The following is a 24,343-nucleotide window of genomic DNA, read 5'->3' as shown; positions in this document are numbered from 1 at the left end:
AAAAATGTATGTCCATTTAAGATTTAACTTACATTTTTTTTTTTTTTTCATGACTTTTCCATGTCTAAAAATCACACTTATATTATTCCCTCATATACATCTTGATTTTTAGTAGTTTTAGCTTAATTGGAAATCTTGTTTTGTCTTAGCTCTTTATCTTTCGATGCTGTCCGACTATTCTCAATCCTTGGATGGGCCCGTGGAACGAGTTATGAACATGAAGCCAATTATCTTTTCACAAACATCTTCCAAGTTTATTATTGCATCAACGGATTATATAGATGCATTCCAAGGGGTGGTGCAGTGATTTATCCACTACATCATTTATGAATGTAAGGGGAAAAACAAGTACATATAAGGATTTTCTCCCAGCTACAGTTACACATCTTGATCCTGACGGGCCCTTATCTCCTTGTCCTCATCTGAACTCAGGAGGATATATATGTATGCATGCGTGTATAAAACAAAGACAGGAGAGAGAGAACATACAGGCAGGCAGACTCACAGCTGAGAGCGTGATATCATTTAATAGTCTTATTTTTTTAAATCATTATTAGACCAAATCCATCTGTGTTATTTCTCCATCTGTTGACGTTGTCCTCTTTCTATCTGTTTAACTTCATTTCTTTTGTTCTGCTCTAATTTTTCTCTTGACCTCAGACCTTCTCTTACCTCAAAAATGAATAGAAATGATAGTCATCATCATTCTTCTGAGCCGTGATGGAGAGATCATCTGCTCCTGTTTTCCTATAATTGACTGAAACCATCAGTGAGTATAATGTATTTCGTCTAGTGTATGTAATTACAGCAGTTTAAGCTTCATTTTTGCACTTCAACATTTACTCTATACTAAATCATACACTTGCAGTTTTGTTTTTTAAACATTTAGAGGAAAAGGAAAAAATTTGCATTTTTGTGGTGAGAGATAAGTCTATACAAATAAAATTTGCAATCATGAAAACAGTCAGTAATGTATTTAGCATGTCATAATTTAGACCTTTTGTGATTTTACCAAGGCATGATTACACCCCCCAACATCTGTCAGACCGAAACATTTTGACATTGAAATGCTAAATCAACAGATGTGGTACTTTAGATGAAGACAATATTGTGGCTGGTTAGTGGATGATGTTGAAAGTTAATGTGACTTTGAGTGGAACTGATTTTCTATTCAGTAAAAATCACCAAAACACACACATAATGAAGAAAAGAGACAATAGTGAGAAAAGATCCAGACACTTGATCTGATGAATCCCATTCAGACTTTTAAACATGAACAGATGTTTCTTACAGCCGCTGATTCTATTTGGTTTATGTTGTCTATCTTAAGAAGTAGTGCAGATAACAACACGTGGTTAAAAATAAAGTTCAGTTTCCTTCTGCTGGGCTGCTTCGCTCTGTCTCTCTAGAGATTCGGTCAGTGATTCATTCTCTCCGACATCACAAATGAAGAAGTGAAACGGTGTTGTGTTTCTCTCACCTCCCATGATCTCCCCATCATATTCTCATCAGTTTTAGTGATGGATAGGAGAGCATGTGCTCCTGGTTCTCAGTGGGATTCTCTGCTCAAGTATTGCATCTCCCACAAATCCCAGGGACTGACGCCATCAGGTGAGTGACACTCTTGAGCAGATCAGTGCAAGATGGTGTGTTTTTATGTTGAGTTGGATGCTTTCGTTGCTCTAGCAGTTCCTGTGCCGGTCCTGAAGCCGGTGCTGAGCACCAGAGGTCTGGACGAGTCCTGGTCCTTCAGCCCCAACGTGTGGATCTGTGTCGGGCTGGTCGCGAGCGGGTCGGTTCTGGTGCTGCTGCTCTGGTTCATCATCTACAGACGCCACAGCAGGACCTCACAGAGCACAGGTAAGGTCCAAGACTATATAACTCACTTTCATTATGAATCCTTTTCAGAGCGCTATTTACTACAGCCAATCAGAATCCATTTGACTTTAAAGAGCTTCATATCAGAAATGTCCTGCTTACCACGTCTGAAGTCATAATTAGGATTAATTTGTCACGAAAATGCAAATAGAATGAATATTCTTGCCTATTTTAAAGCCTAAATTCATGGAAGATATCTAGTTAATAGATAGCTTGCAGACAAATCTGGAATTTCAGTCAAATAAATGCTGTTTCGGCTGTGTAAAAGAAGTAGCCTATTTAATACATGCTTATTTATCTACAGAGAAATCAATGAAGATGTTGTGGGAAAACTAATAACACAACAGACTTGAGAGGCTGTTCATGTCTAATTTCCGATCACCCTTACGAAAATTAACCATGGTTCTACTACATATAAAACAAACAACAACAAAAGCAGCAGCATGGTATTTGAAGTAAAACTGTGTTTATAAATGATAAATAAATGGTTACTACACTTTTACTACCATGGTTAATTTCCGTATGATAATTCCAGGTGAAGTCGACAGACAGCGCTAAAAATAAACTGTTATTGTGTGCTAATGCTAATATAGTTAACAGAATTTAAAGCACACCAGTGAACCCGTTTTTGTAGGACAGCAGAACGAAAACAAACACATTTTAAAGTGACAGGCCGTTGTGCTAGACATGAAGACGTTCGTCTAGCACATGTTTATGTAGAAAAAAAAAATCAAAGGAAGAGCAGCACGGTGGAATGCAAAACACGTTTTGTTCAGTAGCCTAAATGAGTTTCTAACCAACGAAACCTCACACACACACTTTAGTGAGTTTCTGTTCCCCGTTGGGGTCAGGAGGGTGGCGAGGGGTCTTCAGGGACGGTCCCGTGTCTCATGTCTCCTTTCCACACACTCGCATGCATCCGTTACCTCAGGACGCAGAACACCAGCGGAAAACCCAACAACACTCCTGTTTGCTAAATTTATTACTGTTCACCATCCGTCTGCGTGATTGTGATTCACTGGTGTTATTCTGTAGTCAAATATTTCTGACTAACAAACATAGGCTATAAGTGAATTTTGCCTTGCTTTCCCCGATGCATGTCGCTCGTTCATTCCAGACCTGTTTTGTGACACCATATCCGTAAACCGACCTGAAAACACCCCACTGAAATCATAATCACACCAAATATTACTTTACGTTCTACCACGCTGGGTTTCCATTCTTGTTCCATTGTAATGAGCGCCGCTTAAGACCAATGTGTCAATCTTAAAAGAAGTTTAAGGACGCTCGCATGGAAAACCCAAGGTCGAGATTAGAATGACACAGGCCCGGTTTCACAGACAGGGCTTAGACTAAGCCAGGATTAGGCCATAGTTCAATTAGGACATTTAAGTAATTTTTATAAACATGCCTTAGAAAAAACATTACTGGGAAGCATCTTGAGACAAAACCAAAGGCACTGATATGTTTTAAGATCAGTGCAAGTTTATTTCAGTTGAAACTGCTCAGACTTAGATTTTAGTCTAGGACTAGACTTAAACCTTGTCTGTGGGGCAGCGTTCTAAAACGTGCCGCTCTTACGTGAAACGCTACAAAAGGTGTGAGACATGAGCGCAACGGCCAAAAACTTGCCTCTAGTGCATGTTTACATGGAAAACAATAGAAAATCAGCAGAGTGAAATGCAAAAAAGTGTTCTGTGTGAATGCCCAGTTAAAAAAAAAAAAACACCTTGAACTTTTTTTTTCCATTCCTTTTAGACTTCTGTGTGATCTCACTGCACATTGACGTCTTTGAGATCAGGTGTGAAATCTGAATCATAATGGCACCATGATTCATAAGAAGCGTTTTACTCCTGTGAGGCAGAACCTTTGAGTATTTTTACAAACATTTATCCCACTCAGAACTTAAAGATGGCACTCAACTTAATACTGTTTACGTAAACGGTATGAAGTTGATTAGTGCTGATTATCTTTCAGTGTTATCCATTAGCTTTATAGCATTAGCTCAATTAGGCAGTAGTGACTTTTGCAATTATTTCTAATAATCAGAGTAAGGATTGAATTGCATTATGATGTTTACAGCAAAGCTCTTCACTCCTGTTTATATGCAATTTCTATTATTTCGTATTATTGGCTAAAAATTGAGGTTATTTTTTACCGCCATTATTCACATACCCCACTGCACAGCACAGATGAAGAGTACGCGTGTTACTGGCCGCTGTTTTAATTCATTCACATTTAATGCTAAACACTTTTGTGTGGTTGTATTCTGAATTTGTTTCGCTGGTTCTTGTGTATCTGGCCTCAAACATTTTTGTTGTGACGTGCCTAAAAATGTCCCAGTTTTGGTGTTTTCATTCATTAATGTACTGCATTATCGCGAAACGTCGACAACATGAACTTTGTTTTTCTCGACTCCCCAGAAATGCAACGCTTTCCTACCCACCATCGTTTTCAATCTGCGTATTATTACAGGTGCATCTCACGTTATGCAAGTACGTCACGAGCGTTTGCGCACAATACTGCGATTAAGGTGTTTACATGCCTGTATAATCCAATTAAAATCAGCGTACACCACCTATGTTAAGACCATTACGCTTGTTGCGATTTATGAGCTTAATCGCATTATTTAGATATAAGTATTGCATTTACAATATTGCCAAAATCACATTATAATCGCATTAAGAGGGTGCATGTAAACGCACTGAGTGTTGTCTATCTGTCCTGCAGGTGAAAAGGACTCTACGCCTCACACCCCGACAACCATAGAACAGGAAGAGGAAGCCCTGTCACCTTGGGCCCACGTCAATGGCCAGACACAGAAAATGCCAATCAAAGAGGGATCCTGTGGGCGGAGCCTGTGTAATGGACGGGCAGAGCACGGGCTGCCACTTCCTGCCACAGAATTGGGAGACTCCGCCCTCGTCACCGCCAAAACCGGACAACCTGTATAAGTCTGAAGAGTGATATGAACAGCAGAATTAATACAGAGGGTAAATTACCCAACATAGCAGTTGCACTCTTCATATTCCCTTCAAACTATAGACCTCATGAAATCAAAACTGCAGTTGTGTGGATCTCCGTTCATGATGCTGTCAGAGAACTTCACATGGAAGAAGATGCAGAAACCGATTCACCAGCAATAGCATCTGTCAGTCCTCAACAAATCCTTTTAAAGATGATTATTTTCTTGTGTATATTTTGGGAGAGCTCCAGCACACAGATGAGTCATATTTGTTCATTAATATTTACTTGGCTTTGTGATGAACTGCTTATATTCCGCTCGCTTTCAATAAAAGTGTCTGCTAATTGCATAAAAACATTTGCAACAAATGCATTTTTTTCCCACTCTTTGTTCATTAATAAGCCAGTTTGGTTAATAAACCATCTAAATAAAATACAGTTTGTTCTTTTATTGATTATGTGAGTAAGAAGCAGTTGTATACGAAGTCATATTGTACATTACATACATCATATTACAATAAACACGTTCAGAATAAATGATAGAATAAACAACCAAATCTAAGGAGTTTTTAGGAATACAGTTCAATACATACAAGTGTGTGTGAGTGTGTGTTTTCTACAGGCATGTTGTGGGGTCAGTCAGGTGCAGGTATTCGGGCTGCCCATCGCTGCTATGTCTCGGTGTTCGCCGCTGGCGCGTGGAGAGAGTTTTGCGCCGCTCGTTCCCGCTTTTGTCCAGCGTGGAGACGATCCTCTCAGCCAGATCCTGCTGAAGACGCTGGAAATTCTCTCTGAGGAGCAAAACGCACACGGAGAGATTCAATGTGCCTGTGAGTATTACTGATCTTACACGTATGGAAGCATGTTTCCACCAAGGAAAATAATAATAATAATAATTAGTATTATTAGTATTAAAGGTAAGTGTTCATTTTTATCTCCCAATGAAGACTTTTTCATCAGAATTCTCAGTTTATGTCTTGCAATTCTACTTTTTTCTTGCAATTGTAATCTCGTAATTCTAACATTTTTGTTTCTCGGCATTCTGAGTTTGTATCTTACAATTATAATTGTTTTCTTTGAGCTCCAAGAGTTTGCATCTCTCAATTCAAGTTTTTTTTTTTTTCCCTAAGAATTGTGAGTTTACAGTATGCAGTTAAATATTTTCTTGAATAAAAAGAAAAAATGTAATTGTGACTTTTTATCTCACATTTCTGACTTTTTTGTTGCAATTGCGAGTATATTTCATCATTCTGGCTTTTTGTTATAAACTTCTGACTTTGAGTTTACATCTCACAATTCTTTTGTTTGTTTGTTTTCTGCCACAGAATAAAAAAGTTAAAAAGCTAAATTGTGACTTTTTATCTCACAGTACGACTTTTTTTTTTTTTTTTTTTTTTTTTTTACTTTTGCAAATATGAGTTTATATCACATTTGCGAGTAAACAGCTCCCAGTTCTTTTTTTTTTCTTTACAGAATTCTTGCAATGCGAGATATAAAGTTGCAAAATTCCTCCAAAAAAAAGCTTCCATATAAATAAGTTTAATACAGTATTTTGAATTTACAAAACTACAATATATTTTCTGAAAGGCATTTTAAAAATAAATAGAGGGTAGAAAAAATATACACTCTCTGTTCTTTCGTTTGGCTTCTTTTTATTGGTGGAGCAAAAGATGATATGAAGCTATATTGTGTCTGAAATGCTACGTTGTTTAAAATCAATGGTGGCCGTGTGTTGTGCTGATAATAACTCCAGCATGTGTAAATGTTTTACTGGTGTATTCTGAGAGTATTTTATGATCACAGGACATTAGCGCTGGAGGTCTTACGCTGTTGGTGGTGTCGGCAGGTTGTATTTCTGCCCGGTAACTCCAGTCAACCAGTAAGTCATCTCCTTCCCTTTACCCTGAAATGCAAACACGCGCTATGAGTTTCTCATTAACAGTTTGTGGTTGTCCACAAGGACTAAAATAAAAGCCTGTGATTGGCTGGAAGCTGACATGAGAGCCTGTGATTGGTTGAAAGCTGAAAAAGAGCCTGTAATTTGCAGAGAGCAGAAATAATAACTTATTATTGGCTGAAATCTGCAGTAAGTGATTGTGATAGGCTGGAAGCTGAAATGAGAGCCTGTGATTGGCCGGCGACTCTCCGCTCACCTTCAGGTACGTTTCTCCTCTGTGTTCGCACTCAAACTGGCAGTCGGTTCGCTGCAGGATCTTAATGGTCGACTCGCTCACATGAATCCTCAGAGCTAGAAACACATCAGCTGTTTCACTCAAGAGTGTGTGGGTGGGTGTGGGTGTGTGTGGGGGGGGGTGTATGTGAATGTGTGTTTGTCTTACGTAGGCCTGTAGACTCCATACGTGACGCCGTGTTGACCGTATCTCCAAACAGACAGTAACGTGGCATCTTACTACCCACCACACCAGCAGCACATGGACCTACACACACACACACACACACACACACACACACACGACTAGTGAGAGTAAGTTATCAAGTCACACATTATAATCTTGAATCTATTTAACCTTCATTTTTAACTATACATACAAAAAATATGATTTTCAAGTTGATGTTACTGTGAAGTTGGTAGGGAATCGCTATGCAGTTGCTGGGCAGTTGTTAGGGCATCACTTTGTGGTTGCCGGGCAGTTGCTGGGGCATTATGTGGTTGCCGGGCAGTTGTTAGGACATCACTATGTAGTTGCTGGGGTATCACTATGTGATTGCTTGGCAGTTGCTGGGGCATTCCTTTGTGATTGCTGGGCAGTTGCTGAGGCATTGATATGTGGTTTCTGGGCAGTTGCTGGGGTATTGCTATGTGGTTGTTGGGCAGTTGCTGGGGCATTGCTATGTGATTGCTGGGCAGTTGCTGAGGCATTTGCTATATAGTTGCTGGGGTATTGCTATGTGATTGCTGGGCAGTTACAAGGGTCTTCTGGGTGGATAATTGGTTCAGAATTGCAGAAGCTTGAAAAGTCAGTATGGATGCAGTTTGATAGTTACATGATTTTTGGCTGTTTTTAAGCATTTTGACCTGTAGGTGTCACTACCACAATCCTTAAGATGTTATGGAAATGATACATAGTAAGATGCATGTAACATCATCTCTTTATCCATCTTCCTATTTGTCTGTACCTGAATGGATCCCGATACGGATCCACAACGGGATTCCCGGCAGGTGTCTTAGCTGGTATGTCCCCATGAACTCCAGGATGTCTAAAGCCATGAGACAAATGTCCACGGCATGTCTGTTCCCATTGCGTCTTGGCAGACCAGAAGCGACCATGTACGCGTCACCAATGGTCTCCACCTGAACACAGTGACAAGTTCTGGATATTTAACCATATTTGGCCTTTAAAAATATAGTTTTTAAAAACATTAAAACAAAAATGATTGTCTGCTAGATGTTATCTCTTAGCATCTGAACACATCTTGTGTGTTTGTGCACCTTGTAGACGTCATGATGGTCAAGAATGCTGTCAAAGTTCTTGTAGATGTCATTGAGCATGTCCACCACCTCCATGGGTGTGCTGTGATGGCAGAGGGTCGTGAAGCACACAATGTCGCTGAAGTATATGGTGACCTCGTCGTACAGCTCAGGCTCCACACGGCCCGTCTCCTTCAGAGAGCGAACCACCGGCCTAAGAGAGACAGGACAGAATCTCTTATGGCGGTTTATCACGTCAAATCAGGGTAAATTCTGCCGCTCACCTAGAAACACATGACGAATGCACAGCAGTTGCTATGTGGTTGCTAGACAGTTGATAGGGCATTGCTGTGTGGTTGCTGCAGCATAAATGGCTGCCCACTGCTTCGGGTGCGTGTTCACAATGTGTGTGTGTGTGTGTGTTCACTGATATGTGTGTGCACTTTGGATGGGTTAAATGCAGAGCACAAATTCCGAGTATGGGTAACCATACTTGTCCACGTCACGTCACTTTCAGTTTCACTATGTGGTTAGACAGTTTCTAGGGTGTCCTAGGTAGTCGTCAGGGTGTTGCTAGGAAGTTACTATGGCAATGTTGTTACTGCTATGCAGTTTCTAGGCCATTGATGTGTGGTTGCTAGGCAGTTGTTGGGTCGTTGCTAGGGTGCAATGGGTGGTTGCTAGACAATTTCACGCTACTGATATACTAGGAGGTTGCTCAGGTGTTGCTAAGCAATTACTAAAATGTCCTAGATGATTGCCATAATGTTGTTAGGCAGCTGCTAGTGTCTTCTGTGTGATTGCTAGTGTTGTTCAGCAGTTTCTAAGCTGTTCTCAGTGGATATTAGCTGTATATTAAGAGAGAGAGTGTGTGTGTGTGTGTGTGTGTGTGTGTATGTGATTCTGACCCCGGCAGCAGCATGAAGTTGAGCTGGTCGGCTCGGTCTCTCTCAGCCTTATACAGAGCCGTCCTCTCCTCCACCAGGTGCTCCAGGTTCCTCGAGTACATCTGCAGCCGGCGGATCAGGTTGTCCATGTAGCTGGCATTGGCCTGGTTGTGAAGGTTACTGCAGAAACACAAAGCGGCACATCAGCACGTTCATGACCACCAAATTCGTTAAAACGCGAGCATGTGCAGCACGCACCTGAAGATCTTCCCAAGAGCGCCCTCGATCCGCTTGAAGTCCGGACGCTTCTCTGGATCTTCCTCCCAGCAGCTCTTGATCAGCACGAACAGCTACAAAATAAATTTATTTAAATGTATTTTATATTTAATAAAACTTATATTATTTTATATTCATATATTATATTAACCATTATTTAACCAGGCAAGTCACTTAAGAATAAAGCGTTTAAAGCCGAGGTCTCGAACTCAATTCCTGGAGGGCCACAGCTCTGCAGAGTTTAGCTCCAACCAGCACCAACTCACACCTGCTTGGAAGTTTCTTGTAATCCTGAAGACCTTCATTAGCTGGATCAGGTTTGTTTGATTACGGTTGGAGCTAAACTGTGCCCTCCAGGAATTGAGTTTGAGACCAATGGTTTAAAGCGTTTTTCACATTTCAATATTTTTTAAATCTGCAGTTAAATTTGACAAGGCCTCATAAATATTCATTTAGCTGATGCTTTTATCCAAAGCGACTTACAATTGCTATATATGTCAGAGGTCGCACAGGAGTAACTAGGGGGTTAAGTGTCTTGCTCAGGGACACATTGGTGTCTCACAGTGGATTCGAACCCGGGTCTCTCACACCAAAGGCATGTGTCTTAAAATGTGTTTATTTCACATTTCAATAACATATTTTAAATCTGCAATTAAATCTGACATAAAAAGACTCATGAATGTTTGTATATTTTTTACGTCATTAATGTAAAAAAAACAAAATTGCGTTTAATAACGCTTCAAATCAGCAATAAAAACTGAAATGAAATGCCTCATAAATGCTGTTTCTTGCACTCAAATAGGGTCAAATATAGATTAATTTCACATTTTAATAAATTATTTCAAATGAACAAAATCTGACGAGAACTAATCTATACATGATGTTTCTTATGCTTAAATAATACTAAAAAAGTGTTGATCTCAGGTCGGTTGAGCCAATGCTCATGTGCGCAGTTTGAGTCTCAGATCTCTTGCTATGGTAACCATAACTTTCACAGTAACACAAGTAAACCATTTTTTATAATATATAGAGTCTCTTGTATCGGTACCTCTGCTTCAGTCTCTCCGACGGACTCGAAACTCAGATCGGGTCGGAAGACATTTGGCCCCCGCGGATACTGAACGCGATACAATTTCTCTAGAGGAGAAAAGATGAACAACACGCACAGAAAGAGCAGGAAAGAGCATTTATACTGTTGATTTATACGCTAAAAATCAGACGTGCTGTTCATATGTTCCTCTAACTCAGAACAGCAAAGCAAAGTTAGATTCCCACGCAATGCATTAATTACAACACAAGTCGTTTTGCACAAAAGCATCTGATAAATGTGTAAATGTTCAGATTCGACTTGTATGAAATGCTCTATCTTTGGGGTACAGGTGGAGTGAATTGGTGTGTTAGTACCTGTCGTATCAGAGCAGCAGCAGGTGTGAAATGGGCTCCTCCTGAGGATGATCTCCTGCGAGATGATGGCAAAACTATAGACGTCGCCCTTCTGAGAAATACCCTGAACACGCAAGTGCTCCGGAGCAGTCCACAGGTCTGGCGGGACAGACAGAATTCATTCATTCGTCTCTGAACACACAATTAAATCTGAACATCACAGCAGCTATATGTTAAAATGACTGTCAGTAGTATTTAAAGGAAAAGTTCACCTAAAAATTTACCTAAATAAATCACCTAAACTATTATTTTTATTTGAGACGTATTTTCTAACAATCTTCATTATTTCTGTAGTTGAACTGTGTTACGTGTCTCTCGTGCACAAGGAAACAGGAAGTGACATCACTAACCTTTCCCGGGCGTGAGGATGGTGTTGCAGCCGAAGTCGGTGATCTTCACCACCATGCGATTGTCCACCACGCAGTTGGTGGATTTCAGCCGGCCGTGAACGCCGACGTTACTGGAGTGCAGGTACGACATGCCCTGGCCAAACAGACGTGGCGATAACATCATCAGAGGGCAAAGGTCAAGTGTGTCCAATCACAAATATAACGACTGTTTCCAAACATATGGAGGCCCATGTGTGTCCTATAATTAATATTATATTCTTTTCTCGTAAAACTTAGATGTTGAAAATTTTAATAAAAAAATTAACTTCTTAAAATTCTGAGATGGTCACGCTTAAAACTAGCTCAAATAAAATAAGTTTAGGAATTTTAATGATTAAACCCTTACATAATATATACAAATAAAATCTTATTCAAAATTAATGTTTTCATTTTAGTCTTAGTAATTTTGTTATTTTTCTTATGTATAAATGCAAATTAATTTTAAATAAATATAACAAGAATAAAAAAATATGTAAAATAATATTTAATTTCAGGCAATGTTTAAGTATTAAAATGTCTGGAAACACACGTGTGATTTAAATGAGTCTTTCTGGGGTTTGAACCCACAACCCTTCAGTGATCATCTGAGCTCTTTACTCCTGTCTGCACTGGTGTTTACATCAGATGTTATTCATGACTTTTATGTTTCCATTCACTGACTCATCTATAATCATCATAAAACCATCAGCGAGTGTTAAACTGTTTTTATGGACGCAGCAGTAAAACACAGCGTCTGCCACATATATGATGAAACACACACTCACCTTTGCGATGTCGTACATGACCGAGATCTTAAACTCCAGATCCATAAAACTCTCGTCAGGATACGAGATCTTGTCGTTCAGCACATACTAAAGGAACAAACACACGAGAGACATGCACTGAATGATGGCTGAGATGCTTCAGTCTGTGATTTATGAGTGTGATGATTGTTTTACCCGCAGTGATCCTCTCTCGCAGAACTCAAACACCCCGAAAACACCACAGTCAAACTTCGCCGTCCCGTAAAACTTCGTCAGATTATAATAATCTATACGCAACAACTGAGAGAAAAAGAAAGATGTAAACATGTTTACATGTATTTATGTATATATATATATATATATATGTATGTATATATGTATGTATATATATATATATATATATATATATATATATATATATATATATATATATATATATATATATATATATATATATATATATATTATTTTGATTAAACTGAAGTATCAGAGTAATAATTTGGGTTTTACAGAATTTAGCTCGATGCGTTGATCCTCAGAGAAGTTTCCATCGGTGTTTCTCAACTCCTTCAGAATGACGGGCTGCAGAAACACACATGCATAAACACCCATAATATACACACACACACACACACATGAGAGGACACACTAGGGGAGGGCGATCTTAGATCTTGAAGATGTCTACGATCTACTTGGATCTACAGTGAACATAAATAATTGGGAAGGAAATCGGATGCGTGTCAGTACATTAGATTCATGCATTCAGTCTTAAAGAGACAGCAGCCAAATAAACCTACTGCTGTCTGTGTCATTAATGTTACAATCCAAAGAGAAAATTGTGTAAATAGATAAGTCATAGGCTTGGGAAGATCACCCCCCTTAAGGACAACACAAACCTTTTTGTCGTATCGGCCCTTGTGTATCACGACGCTGTGGTCACCCTTCTTCTCCTCATCGATCTACAACACAAACACACACAAACATCACTCAGAGCCTGACACATGACCTGCAGGCGTAACCACAGACAGACGGATGGTCGCTTTTACTGTCAGACTGATGTAGTTTCTCTCTCTGTCATCCAGCAGCATGATGAGCGACGGGTTGATGTGAGACCATTTCTTCTGATTGAAACGCACCTTCCTGTTCTGCCTGAAAACACAAAGAGATGCATGTCTAAACACAACTGTTTAATTATGAAATGAATGCAAATGAAATATTACTTCCTAAATTTCGTTTTCTTTTAAGACCCCATGCAGTTCTTGTGGTGAACAGTGTTGGGGTAATGCATTACAAGTAATGCGAGTTAGGTAATCAGATTACTTTTTCAAGTAAGTAGTAAAGTAACTCATTCCTTTTAGAGTTACAACAAAATATCTGAGTTACTTTTTCGAAAACAAGCAACCTAAGTTACTTTGATTTCCCATTTATTGACTGACAGCTCTCCTGTCCTTGTGTTGAGGGAAATCAGAAGTGAGTTCAGCCTGAGGCTTATTCGTTTTACTTTTTACAGTTGACAAAAATATAACCTTTGTGTTTTTATTATTAAAAACAAATAAACAAGCTCAGACCAAAAAGTAATGCAAAAGTAACATAATGCATTACTTTCCATAAAAAAGTAAGTCACTTTTTTATTGAGTAACACAATATTGTAATGCATTGCTTTTAAAGGGGACCTATTATGCCCCTTTTTACAAGATGTAAAATAAGTCTCTGATGTCCCCAGAGTGTATATGTGAAGTTCTAGCTCAATATACCCCACAGATAAATTTTTACAGCTTTTAGGGTATGAGCCAAAACGCGCTGTTTTGAGTGTGTTGCTTTAAATGCAAATAAGTTGCTGCTCCTGGAGAAGAGGGCGGAGCTTCAAGAGCTCCAGCTCCACATTAGCAGTGCTAGTCTTTGCAAATAAACATTTCACTATTAATACAAGCCGGTTATCTTTACAGAAAACTACTTGGTTTCAAAGCCAGTCATCTGATTATACCGTGTATACAGACGGGGAGCACAGCGTGATAAAAATAACAACATAGGTGGTCTCATGCTATCACAAACTTTATAAGTCCCACTTATGAGCTGATAAGTGGGACTTATAAAGTTACTTTAGTGGGACTTACTACTGATTAGGAGCTCAACAACTTCAAGCGATCAACTTTTCTTTTTTTTTAACTTTTTTTCTTAATATTTATGTACATTCTGTGTTTTTTGGTATTCTATATAATTGCACTGTCCTTGGAGCGGACCTGACCTACATTTCACTGCTGGTTATACTCTGTATAATTGTGTGTGAGACAAATAAAAATCTTGAAATCACATTGCTTTCATATGCAACTTTTAACTACCACATTCCTATTCATGATCATTCTGGCAGCACTTGAAGGCAGCATCAGTGAAAACACACACAGACAGTGATAGCTTTAGCAATTAGCCTTAAAGAGTGACAAGAAGCTCTTTCAGAAAGACAATTTGGAAAACAAATGTGTGATACTTACTTTGTCTGGAGCTGACATTCGTGCACGAAGCGTTGGTATTGATTCATAAACATTTAGGGGATGTTACCCATTTCTTTCCGGGATATTTCCTTCGAAAATTAAATTTAACCACAGTGTCCTCGGCTCAGATGAGGGAGATTCTGGAGACTCCTGTGTTCATTAGTGCATCCCAAAACACAACACTTGTAAAGCCTCTTTGGTGCTGATACTGTATATCTCCAGTAATGGCGGACCGCAGCTTCTCACTCAGGGCTGTTTATGCTAATAAGGCAGAGAGCGGCACAAATGGGCGGCACTTTTCCCCCTCGGTGACGTGAACAGAGGGGGAATCTGAAACAGCTCTTTTGGAGAGACTGTTCATGATTTATTGGTTTTATGAAAAAAATTAGTAAGTGGAGTTTTACCATTATAGGCTGGTTGTTTTCACATACTGCGGCCACACAACTGTGTTCAAACACCTTATAAAAGTTATTTTTGCATATTAGGTCCCTTTTAAAGGTAACTTTCTGGTGGTGACATTATTTCCTTTTTCAAGAAATTTGGATGGATCACATCCAAAAGCCAATAGTATTTAGTTTACTTTCATTCTAGAGAGCATCCCATTGGACAAAAACCATCTTAAAGCTACAGATGGGAACTAAAAGTCCCTAAAAGTTTGATTTCTTATTGGTTTTGGGGTGAAATGCAACTCTTGACTTTGTTTACCTGTATAAGATGAAAGCGATGGCTGTGGCCATGACCACACTGATCCCGAGGACGATCATGATGATGTTCTGAGCCTCCATCCCTGAGAAACATACATTAGTTAGCGTTAGTTAACGTGATGCAGTCTGTCAGTCTCAAACGCGAACCGGTTTACCATTAGCACGTTTATCGCTGGGCAGCTGCGATCCATCCCACGGCAGGTCGGGTTCTGTGTGATTGACCCACGTGGCGTTCAGAGACGTGCTGAAGACGAACAGCGTCTTATACTGAAGACAAACAACAGACAACCGTCAAACCAAAGCACGCTTCAAAGATACAAACAACACAAAACCCATTTACTTCTGTGGTGTAGGATGAGGTTTGGCTTTTTATATCAGGAATGGATTACAGGTTTGTTTGTTTTTTTTACTTTCATTCGTTAGTTTTATTTAGTTTAATTCAAACATATTTTTAATACTTTTCCTGGACCTTAAACCCCCTGATTTTGCTTTTATTCAAAATGACTTCCAAATAGTAAAACAGTGTCTAAAGCAAGTGTAAAAGCAAGGTAGTGCTGGAAATTTTAAGACATTATTTTAGTCATTCTAATCTTTTGAACTGGTTCACCAAAAAGATTTAGTGGGTTACGGTTTCTTCATATTTTATATTGATGCCAGTATATGAGTGAGTCATTGAATTGATTTGTATCAAAATGCAGCTTTGGTTTTACGAATTGAAACCGAATCGACTCACCTTGTATGATCTGGTTGTGTAAACCACAGACAGATTGAGATCCCTGTCTCCGCTAGCGTCTAATTCATAATGTCCTCCCATTCCTGAACACACACACCAACATTGCATTAAATCTATCATAATTTGTAAACGCAAGGACCCATTTCTTTTGGACAAATGTCTGAAGCATTGAGATATGGGTTGTAGAGAATGTTAACATACAAAAACATGAGTAATGATCCAGTGTGATGCTGTTTTTTTTAGGACACGCTTACCCTTGAAGCTCATGTTTCTGAAAGGCTGTTCAATGATGCCGCTGAACGGCTGCTGCTTCATCGCCTTCAGGTTTTGTCTCATCATATTGCCGAAGAGAACCACGGCATCATGGTAAGCCACTACATAATCATTCAGCGCCTGTAGGATGGGAATTGTGAAATGAGACAGAACAGTTCGTTAAGGCCCGTTCACACCAAGAACGATAACTATATAAAGTTAACATTTTAAAAAATAATTTCAAATTTAAGAGAATAACACCACAACTATAGCTGGGTTTCCATCCAAAGTTGCGAATTTAACTAAGTTGAAATATTGCATAATATGGGAGAGCAGGGACAAAAGTACCATTTTTCAGAAAAACATAATTTAAAAAGATAATGTTGTAGACAGAGAGAGATTTTTGCTGTGGCCTATAACTCAGAAGTGTTGTCTATCAATACCAGGTGGTATTTTGTACAAATGTAGAAAAAAAATTCACTTTGAACGTGTTGCACATTGTTACTTTCGACCCCGTCGGTAAATACTTATTTTAATTATTCCATTTATTTTTATAAAACGTTAGTAGGCCTATTCATGTTTCCATCCAGCTGTTTGTATGTATAAATTCAAAATGTGCATAAAAACATCTGGAAACATTCATAGATGGAGGTGGAAAGGCTAAGGAATGGCTAAAACCTAAATATGACTAAGGTAAATGTGACATAGCAGCTGCCCTGAGACTGATGTTCCTGACAGATAGGCCTATGTCCAGAAACACACTCTCATGAACATCTGGCTGAATCAGACCTCTGTCTGTCTTTCTGACCCTCACTCCTGGCACATTCTATTGGTATAATAGGACATAAACATGTTTTAATAAATGATGCAAGACACAGAACGTCACCACATTAGCATGCAGTGGGACAGTAACAAGTGTTACTTTCATCCCGATAGGAACTCCTGACATTTAAAACCGATTTACTTTTATTCTGAAAAGCTCTGAAAAGGCAAACTTCAGAATGTGTTACAGCACTAAATAACCTGTAGATTGATCATTACTGTGACACATGAAACGAGAAACACAGCACAATTAATTTGAAAAAATGACCGCTTCCATAATTTACTTATTGTACTCAAAAACTGCTTTCTGGACCTAACCTCGGGAAACAATGACGAAATCACGTGATATTTCTCAGCTCCATCAAGGGTTGCGTGCTGAATGTGCTGTTATAGCTTGGAAAGCAAATGTAGTCAGGGCTCTGAGAAAATCGCTTTGTTACTTTCGTCCCACGTTACGCTCTCCCCTACATTTGCGAATAAGCACCGTTCAACGATCCAACAAAATAGTCACTTCCTGGTAAACTGGCACTATATATCACTAAGAAAAGTAAGAGAAGCTACTGAATATAATCATTTTCATATATAATAAATTACTTGCGCCTCAGAGCGAGCAGAGGAAACAAAATAAATGCGGTCATTGCTTTTGGAGGTGGATTCCTGCTGTTTGGGAACGCAGTTATGTAACAGTTCTGGGAGGCAATTATATAGGAATACTTTGCTCAGGCATTTCAGAACAACCATAACAACATTTCAGATGCTGTGGAATAAGATCAGTCTGCTGGTTAGTCAGGTTTTGCCGTCCCATTTTTTGGGAGTACTTTTTTGATGCGCGTGTAGGAATTTACAAATGCGTTTCCATCTGTCATTATTTTCTTTAACCCTTTTTGCACAAGTCAAAAACCACCTCAAGAGAGCGTAAAAACTTTTTTTTTTGCAAATTAAAGGCATTTCAATCACTCGTTTTTTGATGTGATACTTCAAAATCAGCATGAAAACAGGGTGATGGAAACATAGCTTATAACGATAATGTTGGGATCACTTTTAGAATGATTTTTTACAGCTGTTGAATGACAAAAACACTGCTATGTTTCCATCCAAAGATGTTAATTATATTTGCAAATAAAGCACTCCCGTCCAACGAGTCAAATAGAACAAAATCGTCATTTCCTGATAAACCGGCACTATATGTCATTGAGAAAAGCAGGAGAAGCCACTGAATGTAATAATTTTCATGTACAGTATATTAAGTTACTATCGAGCAGATGAAACGCAGTAAATGCGGTCATTGCTTTCGGAGGTGGATGTTGCTGTTTGGGAACGCAGTTGTGTAAGACAACGGACACATTTCAGATGCTGTGGAATGAGATCGGTCCACTGGTTAGTCAACTTATCCCATCCCATCGTGCAAAGTCACATGACTTTTTTGATGCACATGGTGGAATTTATTCGGGAAATGTGTTTCTTTTTCTTATCGGATAAAAATTGTATCCTACTCAGTTGTGCGTATAAGTTTTTAATGCACATTTTTAGAATTTATGAACATTTCCATCCAGCTTTTTTTTTTTTTTTATGTGATATTCCAAAATGCACATAAAAATAGGTGGATGGAAACATAGCTAAGTAGCTATGTTTCCATCACCCTGTCTTAATGCGCATTTTGAAGTATCACATGAGAAACGAGTGATGGAAACGCCAAATTTCGCAAAAAAGTTTTTACGCTCGCTTGAGGTGGTTTTTGACTTGTGCGAAAAAGGGTTAATGCGAATAAAGGGAGATGGAAATGCATTTTGCGAATAACTTCCTTCAAGCGCATCAAAAGTCATGTGACTTCGCACTATGAGATGGGATAACTTGACTAGCAGCGGACTGATCTCGTTCCACAGCATCTGAAATGTTGTTATGGTTGTTCTGAAATGCCTGAGCAAAGTCTGTCATCAAAGTATCTCTGTATAAATGTCTTACACGACTGTGTTCCCAAACAGCAGCATTCACCTCCGAAAGCAATGACCGCATTTATTGTGTTTCGTCTGCTCGCTCTGAGGCGCAATTAATTTTTCATACATGAAAATGATTATATTCGGTAGCTTATCCTAGTTTTCTATTGGTTATTTAGTGCCAGTTTACCAGGAAGTGACGATTTTGTTCTCTTTGACTCGTTGTTCGCAAATATTTCATGCGATTTATTCCAATTTTACGCATAAGTTAAATTCTCAACTTTGGATGGAAACCCGGCTAATGATAGCTAATCAGACTTCATTCAAATTTAAAGGGCTTGCGCATTTAAAATAGCAGGTGACAGAAGCAAACAGAAATTGCACAGCAAACAGTACCATAAAACAGAATTACCTCAGGTATTCAGTGCTAGTTTTGACAACATACTGTCTTGCCTCCTCTGAAGTTGCAGTAGAAAAGACTACATATTGTTTTTATTCCATTACATTGACTAGGTTAGAGCTCAGGGGCCTGTTTCATATAAACAAGTTTACCAAATAAGCCAGGTTTATTTCAGTTAGTCTGATTAATTTTGAACTAAATCAACTGACAATAATTCAGACTAACTGAAATAAACCTGGCTTATTTGGAAAACAACTTGTTTTCCGAAACAGGCCCCAGATAGTTTCCGCTAGATTCGCTGTTTAGATGCGCTTGAAACATGCATGCTGAGGATATCTACTGGTTGAAGTTGTGTAAATGCAAAAGAACTACAAAAACAGATAGCTATCATGTGGCTGTCTGCTGTGGACGCAAATATAGTTATCGTTGTATGTGTTGTTATCGCTCATGGTGTGAAAGGGCCTTTAAGATGCTGCACTTACCGTTGTGTTTGTCTTCCAGGACGTGTGGCTGGAGTAGTTTCTGAAGCTGTGCATGGTGACCACCAGCACGTCCCGCATGTGCTCGAAGCTGGACTCGTTGGTGTGATAACCATCACTGCAAGACATGTCACTGTCAGCTGGAAAAATGCTTACGTGATCTGAGACAAGATTATGGGGATCACAGACTCACTTGAACAGGTCGATCAGGACGAACACCACATGCGGAGGAATGGTGGTGTTTTTCTTAATGGCGAGAACGTCGTCTGGTGTCCCACATAGGACAAAAACTGCAAAGTGATGGATGGATGGATGGATGGATGGATGCATAGGCAGATGTGTAGATGGATGGATGGATGGATGGATGCATAGGCAGATGTGTGGATGGATGGATGGATGGATGGATGCATAGGCAGATGTGTGGATGGATGGATGGATGCATAGGCAGATGTGTAGATAGATGGATAGATGGATGGATGGATGCATGCATGCATAGGTACGTGGATGGACGGATGGATGCATAGGTAGATGTTTGGATGGATGGATGGATGGATGCATGCATGCATAGGTACGTGGATGGACGGATGGATGCATAGGTAGATGTTTGGATGGATGGGTGGATGGATGCATGCATAGGTATGCAGATGTGTAGATGGATGGATGCATAGGTACGCAGATGTATAGATAGATATAGATGTATAGATAGCTGTATGTATAGATAGATTTTTCTCACTGTTGCTGTGTCGGTCCCGAGCTTTCAGCTTGCTTTCCAGGTCACCTTGGCTCCTCAGCATCTCTCTCGATATGTTGGAGGCAAAAAGAGCAGACGGCGCCTCCAGAGCATTGATGTACCTAACAGACGAATGGACAAGGGGACATCTCAGTGTGTGCATCTGTGTTGTGTCGTGTTGTTATTTACATGTTGTATTGTGAATACCAGAAGCATTCCTCCGTGTTGTCGAGTTTTTTATAGATATACGCTGTCTTCCACATAGGTTTCAGATTGGTGAAGGACACATTCCAAAAATGGACGAAGAACTCTGAGATTTTGCGTGCCGGAGGAAGCAGCCGGGTGAGTTTGTCCTTGTAGTCGCAGGAAAGACCGAAACTGCCAGCTGAGATGATGGGGATAGTCAGAGTCAGACCGACCTCCTGACTAACAGACAGACAAACGGGACATTGAAATGTGCAATGCTGATGGAAATGTTCAACATGTATATGAATGTTTGCGTTTCATTATAATCATCAGTGTTGGAGAAAATTACTTTTAAAAGTAATGCATTACAATATTGTGTTACTCCCTGAAAAAGTCACTAATTGTGTTACTTGATTACGTTTTTGCAAAGTAATGCGTTATGTTATTTTGTTACTTTTTCTCATCTGGGCTGGGCTTGCTTGTTATTAATATTAAAAAAGTTATATTTCTGGCAAATGTAAAAGCCCTTTCAAACCAAAAAGGTAATGAATACGCCTCAGGCTGAAGGAAATGTAAATTCACGTCTGTACAGTAGAGGATGCAGGAGAAGAAAGTTTAACACTCTTCAGCACTAAAGAAAAAAAAGTTTTTTTGGGGGAGTCATTTTTGCTTATTAGTATGGTTGAATTGGATCATTGAAGGTCAGCAGCAAAGACATTGGTTAATATAATGGGATTAAATACATAAAGGATATTTATGTTCATTAACATTCAATTATTGCAGGTTTGCATCATATTCTGAATTTGCATTTCATTGTTTTATTCACTTTGAGGATTACTGAATCTGTTTTTGTTCAATGAAATGAGTAAATGCATGTTCATATTTAGTCTAGAACTACAATAAGCATCATGTTCACACAGCGCACACAACACCTCTGCACTTACTCCTGATTTCTCTCAACATGGCAACAAGAGCTGTTAGTCAATACATGGGAATACAGAGTAACTGGCGTTATTTGTTTGAAAAAGTAACCTGAATATTTTCTTGTAAATTAAAAATCAATGTGTTACTTTACTAGCTACTTGAAAAATGTAATCCGATTACATAACTTCTTACTTGTAATGCAAGTCGGGTGGATACTGACTGGCTGTTTATGTATATTCAAGCTAAAAAAATCACTCTGTCATTACTATTGTAGTTTTGGTGTGTACCCCGTTATTACAGAGTTACAATAATTAACAGACTTTATTTGCTTGGTTGAAACAGGCCTTTAGTAATTCAAAATAAGTACTTTCCAAAATGATCACATTTTGTAAGAAATATTGGGATAACATTTTAAGAATAAGTCTTTGATTGTTTGAGTTTAACTTACTCCACCAGCTGAAACGTTGCATATGTGCAGGATGGACCCAACATCATGCATCCGAGATCACTGCTGTTCTAACGGACAAAACAAACGGAAAACAGCATTACATTTAACCACTAATCAGTGCCTCTAATAGCACGCATATATCTGAAAGATATAGAGTGTTTGCTTATCTGCAATACGTCTATTGGACGTCTCCTATCAGATGTCAAATAGACGTCTATTAGATGTCTTTACGATGTTTATGATTTAGAAAGTGTGTAAAACTGACATCTGAAAGACGTCTGCCAGATGTCTGCAGACAGCAGATGATTTCCAGATCTTTAACAGACATCTTGCAGACGTACGTGTGCTATTTCGGTAGGACTTTTGTATCCGATGTCAAATAGACATCTATTAGATGTCTTTAAGATGTTTATGATTTAGAAAGTGTGTAAAACTGACATCTGAAAGACGTCTGCCAGATGTCTGCAGACAGCAGATGATTTCCAGATCTTTAACAGACATCTTGCAGACGTACGTGTGCTATTTCGGTAGGACTTTTGTATCCGATGTCAAATAGACATCTATTAGATGTCTTTAAGATGTTTATGATTTAGAATGCATGTAAAACTGACATCTAACAGACAGATTTGTACACAAGCACGGGTTTAAATCTTCATAACGTTTCAGCGTGCCTGAGGACAGACAGGGTTAATAAACCGGAACGTCCTTCAAAACTTCCTTTGAGCAGATTTTAATGAAGCAGAACTCACATGCAGCGATTTGAGGACCTCCACGGCCTCGCACGTACTGCTGCCGCAGCCCCTGCGCCGGTAATGCGTCGTCTTAAAGCCGCTGAACTGCACCTTGATCTGGAAGTCCAGACCTTCAAAGAGCAAACCAACACCGTGTTTGATTAGTCAGCTTTATTTAAAAGCAGCTAAACCCCATATGGTGTTTGTTTTCTTCTAATCCTGAATGACGTCATGCCTTTATTATCAGGGAATTTAAACAGATTGTATTTAGCTATTTACTGGACACTCAACTTCTTCTGAGGTTGGGAGAAAAGGTCACTTGACTAATGCACAATATTCAAATGATCATAATTGTTATTAACAAATATTAGCGATTTAATCATCAGCGCCAGATCCTTGACAGTGGGTCATGTATCAAGGCTGATTTTATCCAATTTAAAGATTAGAAAAGTACAGTCAGGTTTAAATGTACATTTCAAAAGGTGAAGCATCTTTGAGGTCATTACAGCTACAGAATACATTTATGATGTTGACTGTTGCATTGAACATGTTTGTTTACTTTTACACAAATTAGCTAAACTTACCACTTAACTAACTGATCCTAAAACTGGGATAAAGTTAACTGTTTTTTTAAGACCACTGTCTTATTATTCTTTGCCAAGAGGACTTAAGTCACAACTCTTACTGTCTTCTATTGTAATGTATTGTGTTCTATTCTATTTAATAAATAAATGCAACTAAATAGTTTTAAATACATCATTATAGCCTAGTTATTACCTTTGTCGTCTTTCTCAAGTTAATCTAATTTAAGATTCGTTTGAGTGTATTTTGTAGGACAGAAAGTCCCTGCAGAAATACAGTGTTTTTGTCTTTTAATTCCAGTTCCCAGTTGTTTGAGAGGTGGGTCACCTTTACTAGTACTGAATTAAAAGACTCCATGTACCTAATTTTTTATTTTTCAGAACTAAACGTTCTTTGAATCTACTCACTTTCGGCCTGGTTTTTTTCGTTCTCCTCTTCAACAGCCATTTCCACCACTTCCTGCACAAACTTCAGACTCCAGGGCGAATTTTCATCCTCCAGCAGAACCACGTTTAACGTGACCGAGGAGTTACTGCAGCTTAAGACGTCAAACCCAGAGACACAGAGCACAGAACCGAACCAGAACCAGAACCAGAACGATCCCAACATCCTGTCCACAATGAATGTCCTTCAAAAGATGCTGCTCAGTTTAATGCCACAGTCATTCCTGAAGCCGGTAAATTCTGTTAACTTCCATCAGAAAGGTCAGCGCTATCCTCCAACAACACCGTCCACATGACATCTCTGAAAAGACATTATACACTGACTGCAGCGAGAGTTTTCTGCATTTGTGTTTTTATAGGAACCTGAAGAGGAAATGCACGCTCAGGTGTGTCTCTGCGTGTTAATGAACAACCGGCAGTGAACAAACAAAATCAGCCTGATCTGAGAAAAAAAAGCTTCATCCTTCTAGTTTCAG

General features: G+C 39.0%; 2 protein-coding genes across 4 annotated transcripts; one reads left to right on the top strand and one right to left on the bottom strand.

Annotated features, from left to right (window-relative positions):
• Positions 1-640: 640 nt before the first annotated feature.
• On the top strand, positions 641-5,296 carry LOC306852338 (uncharacterized protein). 3 transcript variants are annotated; one of them, XM_079389083.1, is made up of 4 exons: positions 641-769; positions 1,513-1,611; positions 1,690-1,860; positions 4,609-5,268. In XM_079389083.1, the coding sequence occupies exons 2-4, from the start codon at positions 1,521-1,523 to the stop codon at positions 4,830-4,832; spliced, it is 486 nt and encodes a 161-aa protein (XP_079245209.1). In that variant the 5' UTR covers positions 641-769; positions 1,513-1,520; the 3' UTR covers positions 4,833-5,268. The 3 variants fall into 3 exon arrangements, with proteins under 3 accessions (XP_079245209.1, XP_079245208.1, XP_079245207.1); XM_079389082.1 differs by having other exon boundaries at positions 1,687-1,860; XM_079389081.1 differs by lacking the exon at positions 641-769 and having other exon boundaries at positions 1,443-1,611; positions 1,687-1,860; positions 4,609-5,296.
• Positions 5,278-24,140, bottom strand: LOC306852160 (guanylyl cyclase C-like). Its single transcript, XM_079388826.1, has 27 exons — positions 23,832-24,140; positions 22,861-22,973; positions 22,112-22,179; positions 20,761-20,979; positions 20,557-20,675; positions 20,017-20,113; positions 19,827-19,941; positions 16,191-16,329; positions 15,937-16,019; positions 15,359-15,470; positions 15,205-15,286; positions 13,057-13,159; positions 12,907-12,969; positions 12,521-12,592; positions 12,206-12,310; positions 12,032-12,118; positions 11,229-11,361; positions 10,840-10,977; positions 10,484-10,572; positions 9,418-9,509; positions 9,181-9,339; positions 8,294-8,486; positions 7,981-8,155; positions 7,182-7,280; positions 6,996-7,090; positions 6,669-6,745; positions 5,278-5,633 (listed from the first exon to the last, which is right to left on the bottom strand). Exons 1-27 carry the CDS (start codon positions 24,031-24,033, stop codon positions 5,459-5,461), a joined length of 3,204 nt encoding a protein of 1,067 aa, XP_079244952.1. The 5' UTR covers positions 24,034-24,140; the 3' UTR covers positions 5,278-5,458.
• Between the last annotated feature and the right edge of the window lie 203 nt (positions 24,141-24,343).

Source organism: Barbus barbus (assembly GCF_936440315.1).
Source record: "Barbus barbus genome assembly, chromosome: 3".
In the NCBI taxonomy this organism is placed as follows: Eukaryota; Metazoa; Chordata; class Actinopteri; order Cypriniformes; family Cyprinidae; genus Barbus; species Barbus barbus.
The sequence above is the reverse complement of the archived record's forward strand: the minus strand, read 5'-3'. Positions and strand labels throughout refer to the sequence as shown.

What these genes read in the sequence shown, in the direction of transcription:
- LOC306852338 (XM_079389081.1), top strand. Translation starts at nt 1,521, where the DNA reads ATGGATAGGAGAGCATGTGCTCCTGGTTCTCAGTGGGATTCTCTGCTC. An exon ending in CCAGGGACTGACGCCATCAG is followed by an intron (nt 1,612 to 1,686) that starts GTGAGTGACACT and finishes TCGTTGCTCTAG; the next exon opens with CAGTTCCTGTGCCGGTCCTG. An exon ending in CAGGACCTCACAGAGCACAG is followed by an intron (nt 1,861 to 4,608) that starts GTAAGGTCCAAG and finishes TCTGTCCTGCAG; the next exon opens with GTGAAAAGGACTCTACGCCT.
- LOC306852160 (XM_079388826.1), bottom strand. Translation starts at nt 24,033, where the DNA reads ATGTTGGGATCGTTCTGGTTCTGGTTCTGGTTCGGTTCTGTGCTCTGT. An exon ending in CCTGGAAGACAAACACAACG is followed by an intron (nt 16,330 to 19,826) that starts GTAAGTGCAGCA and finishes CCCATCCTACAG; the next exon opens with GCGCTGAATGATTATGTAGT. An exon ending in CTGCCGACACCACCAACAGC is followed by an intron (nt 5,634 to 6,668) that starts GTAAGACCTCCA and finishes TTTGCTCCTCAG; the next exon opens with AGAGAATTTCCAGCGTCTTC.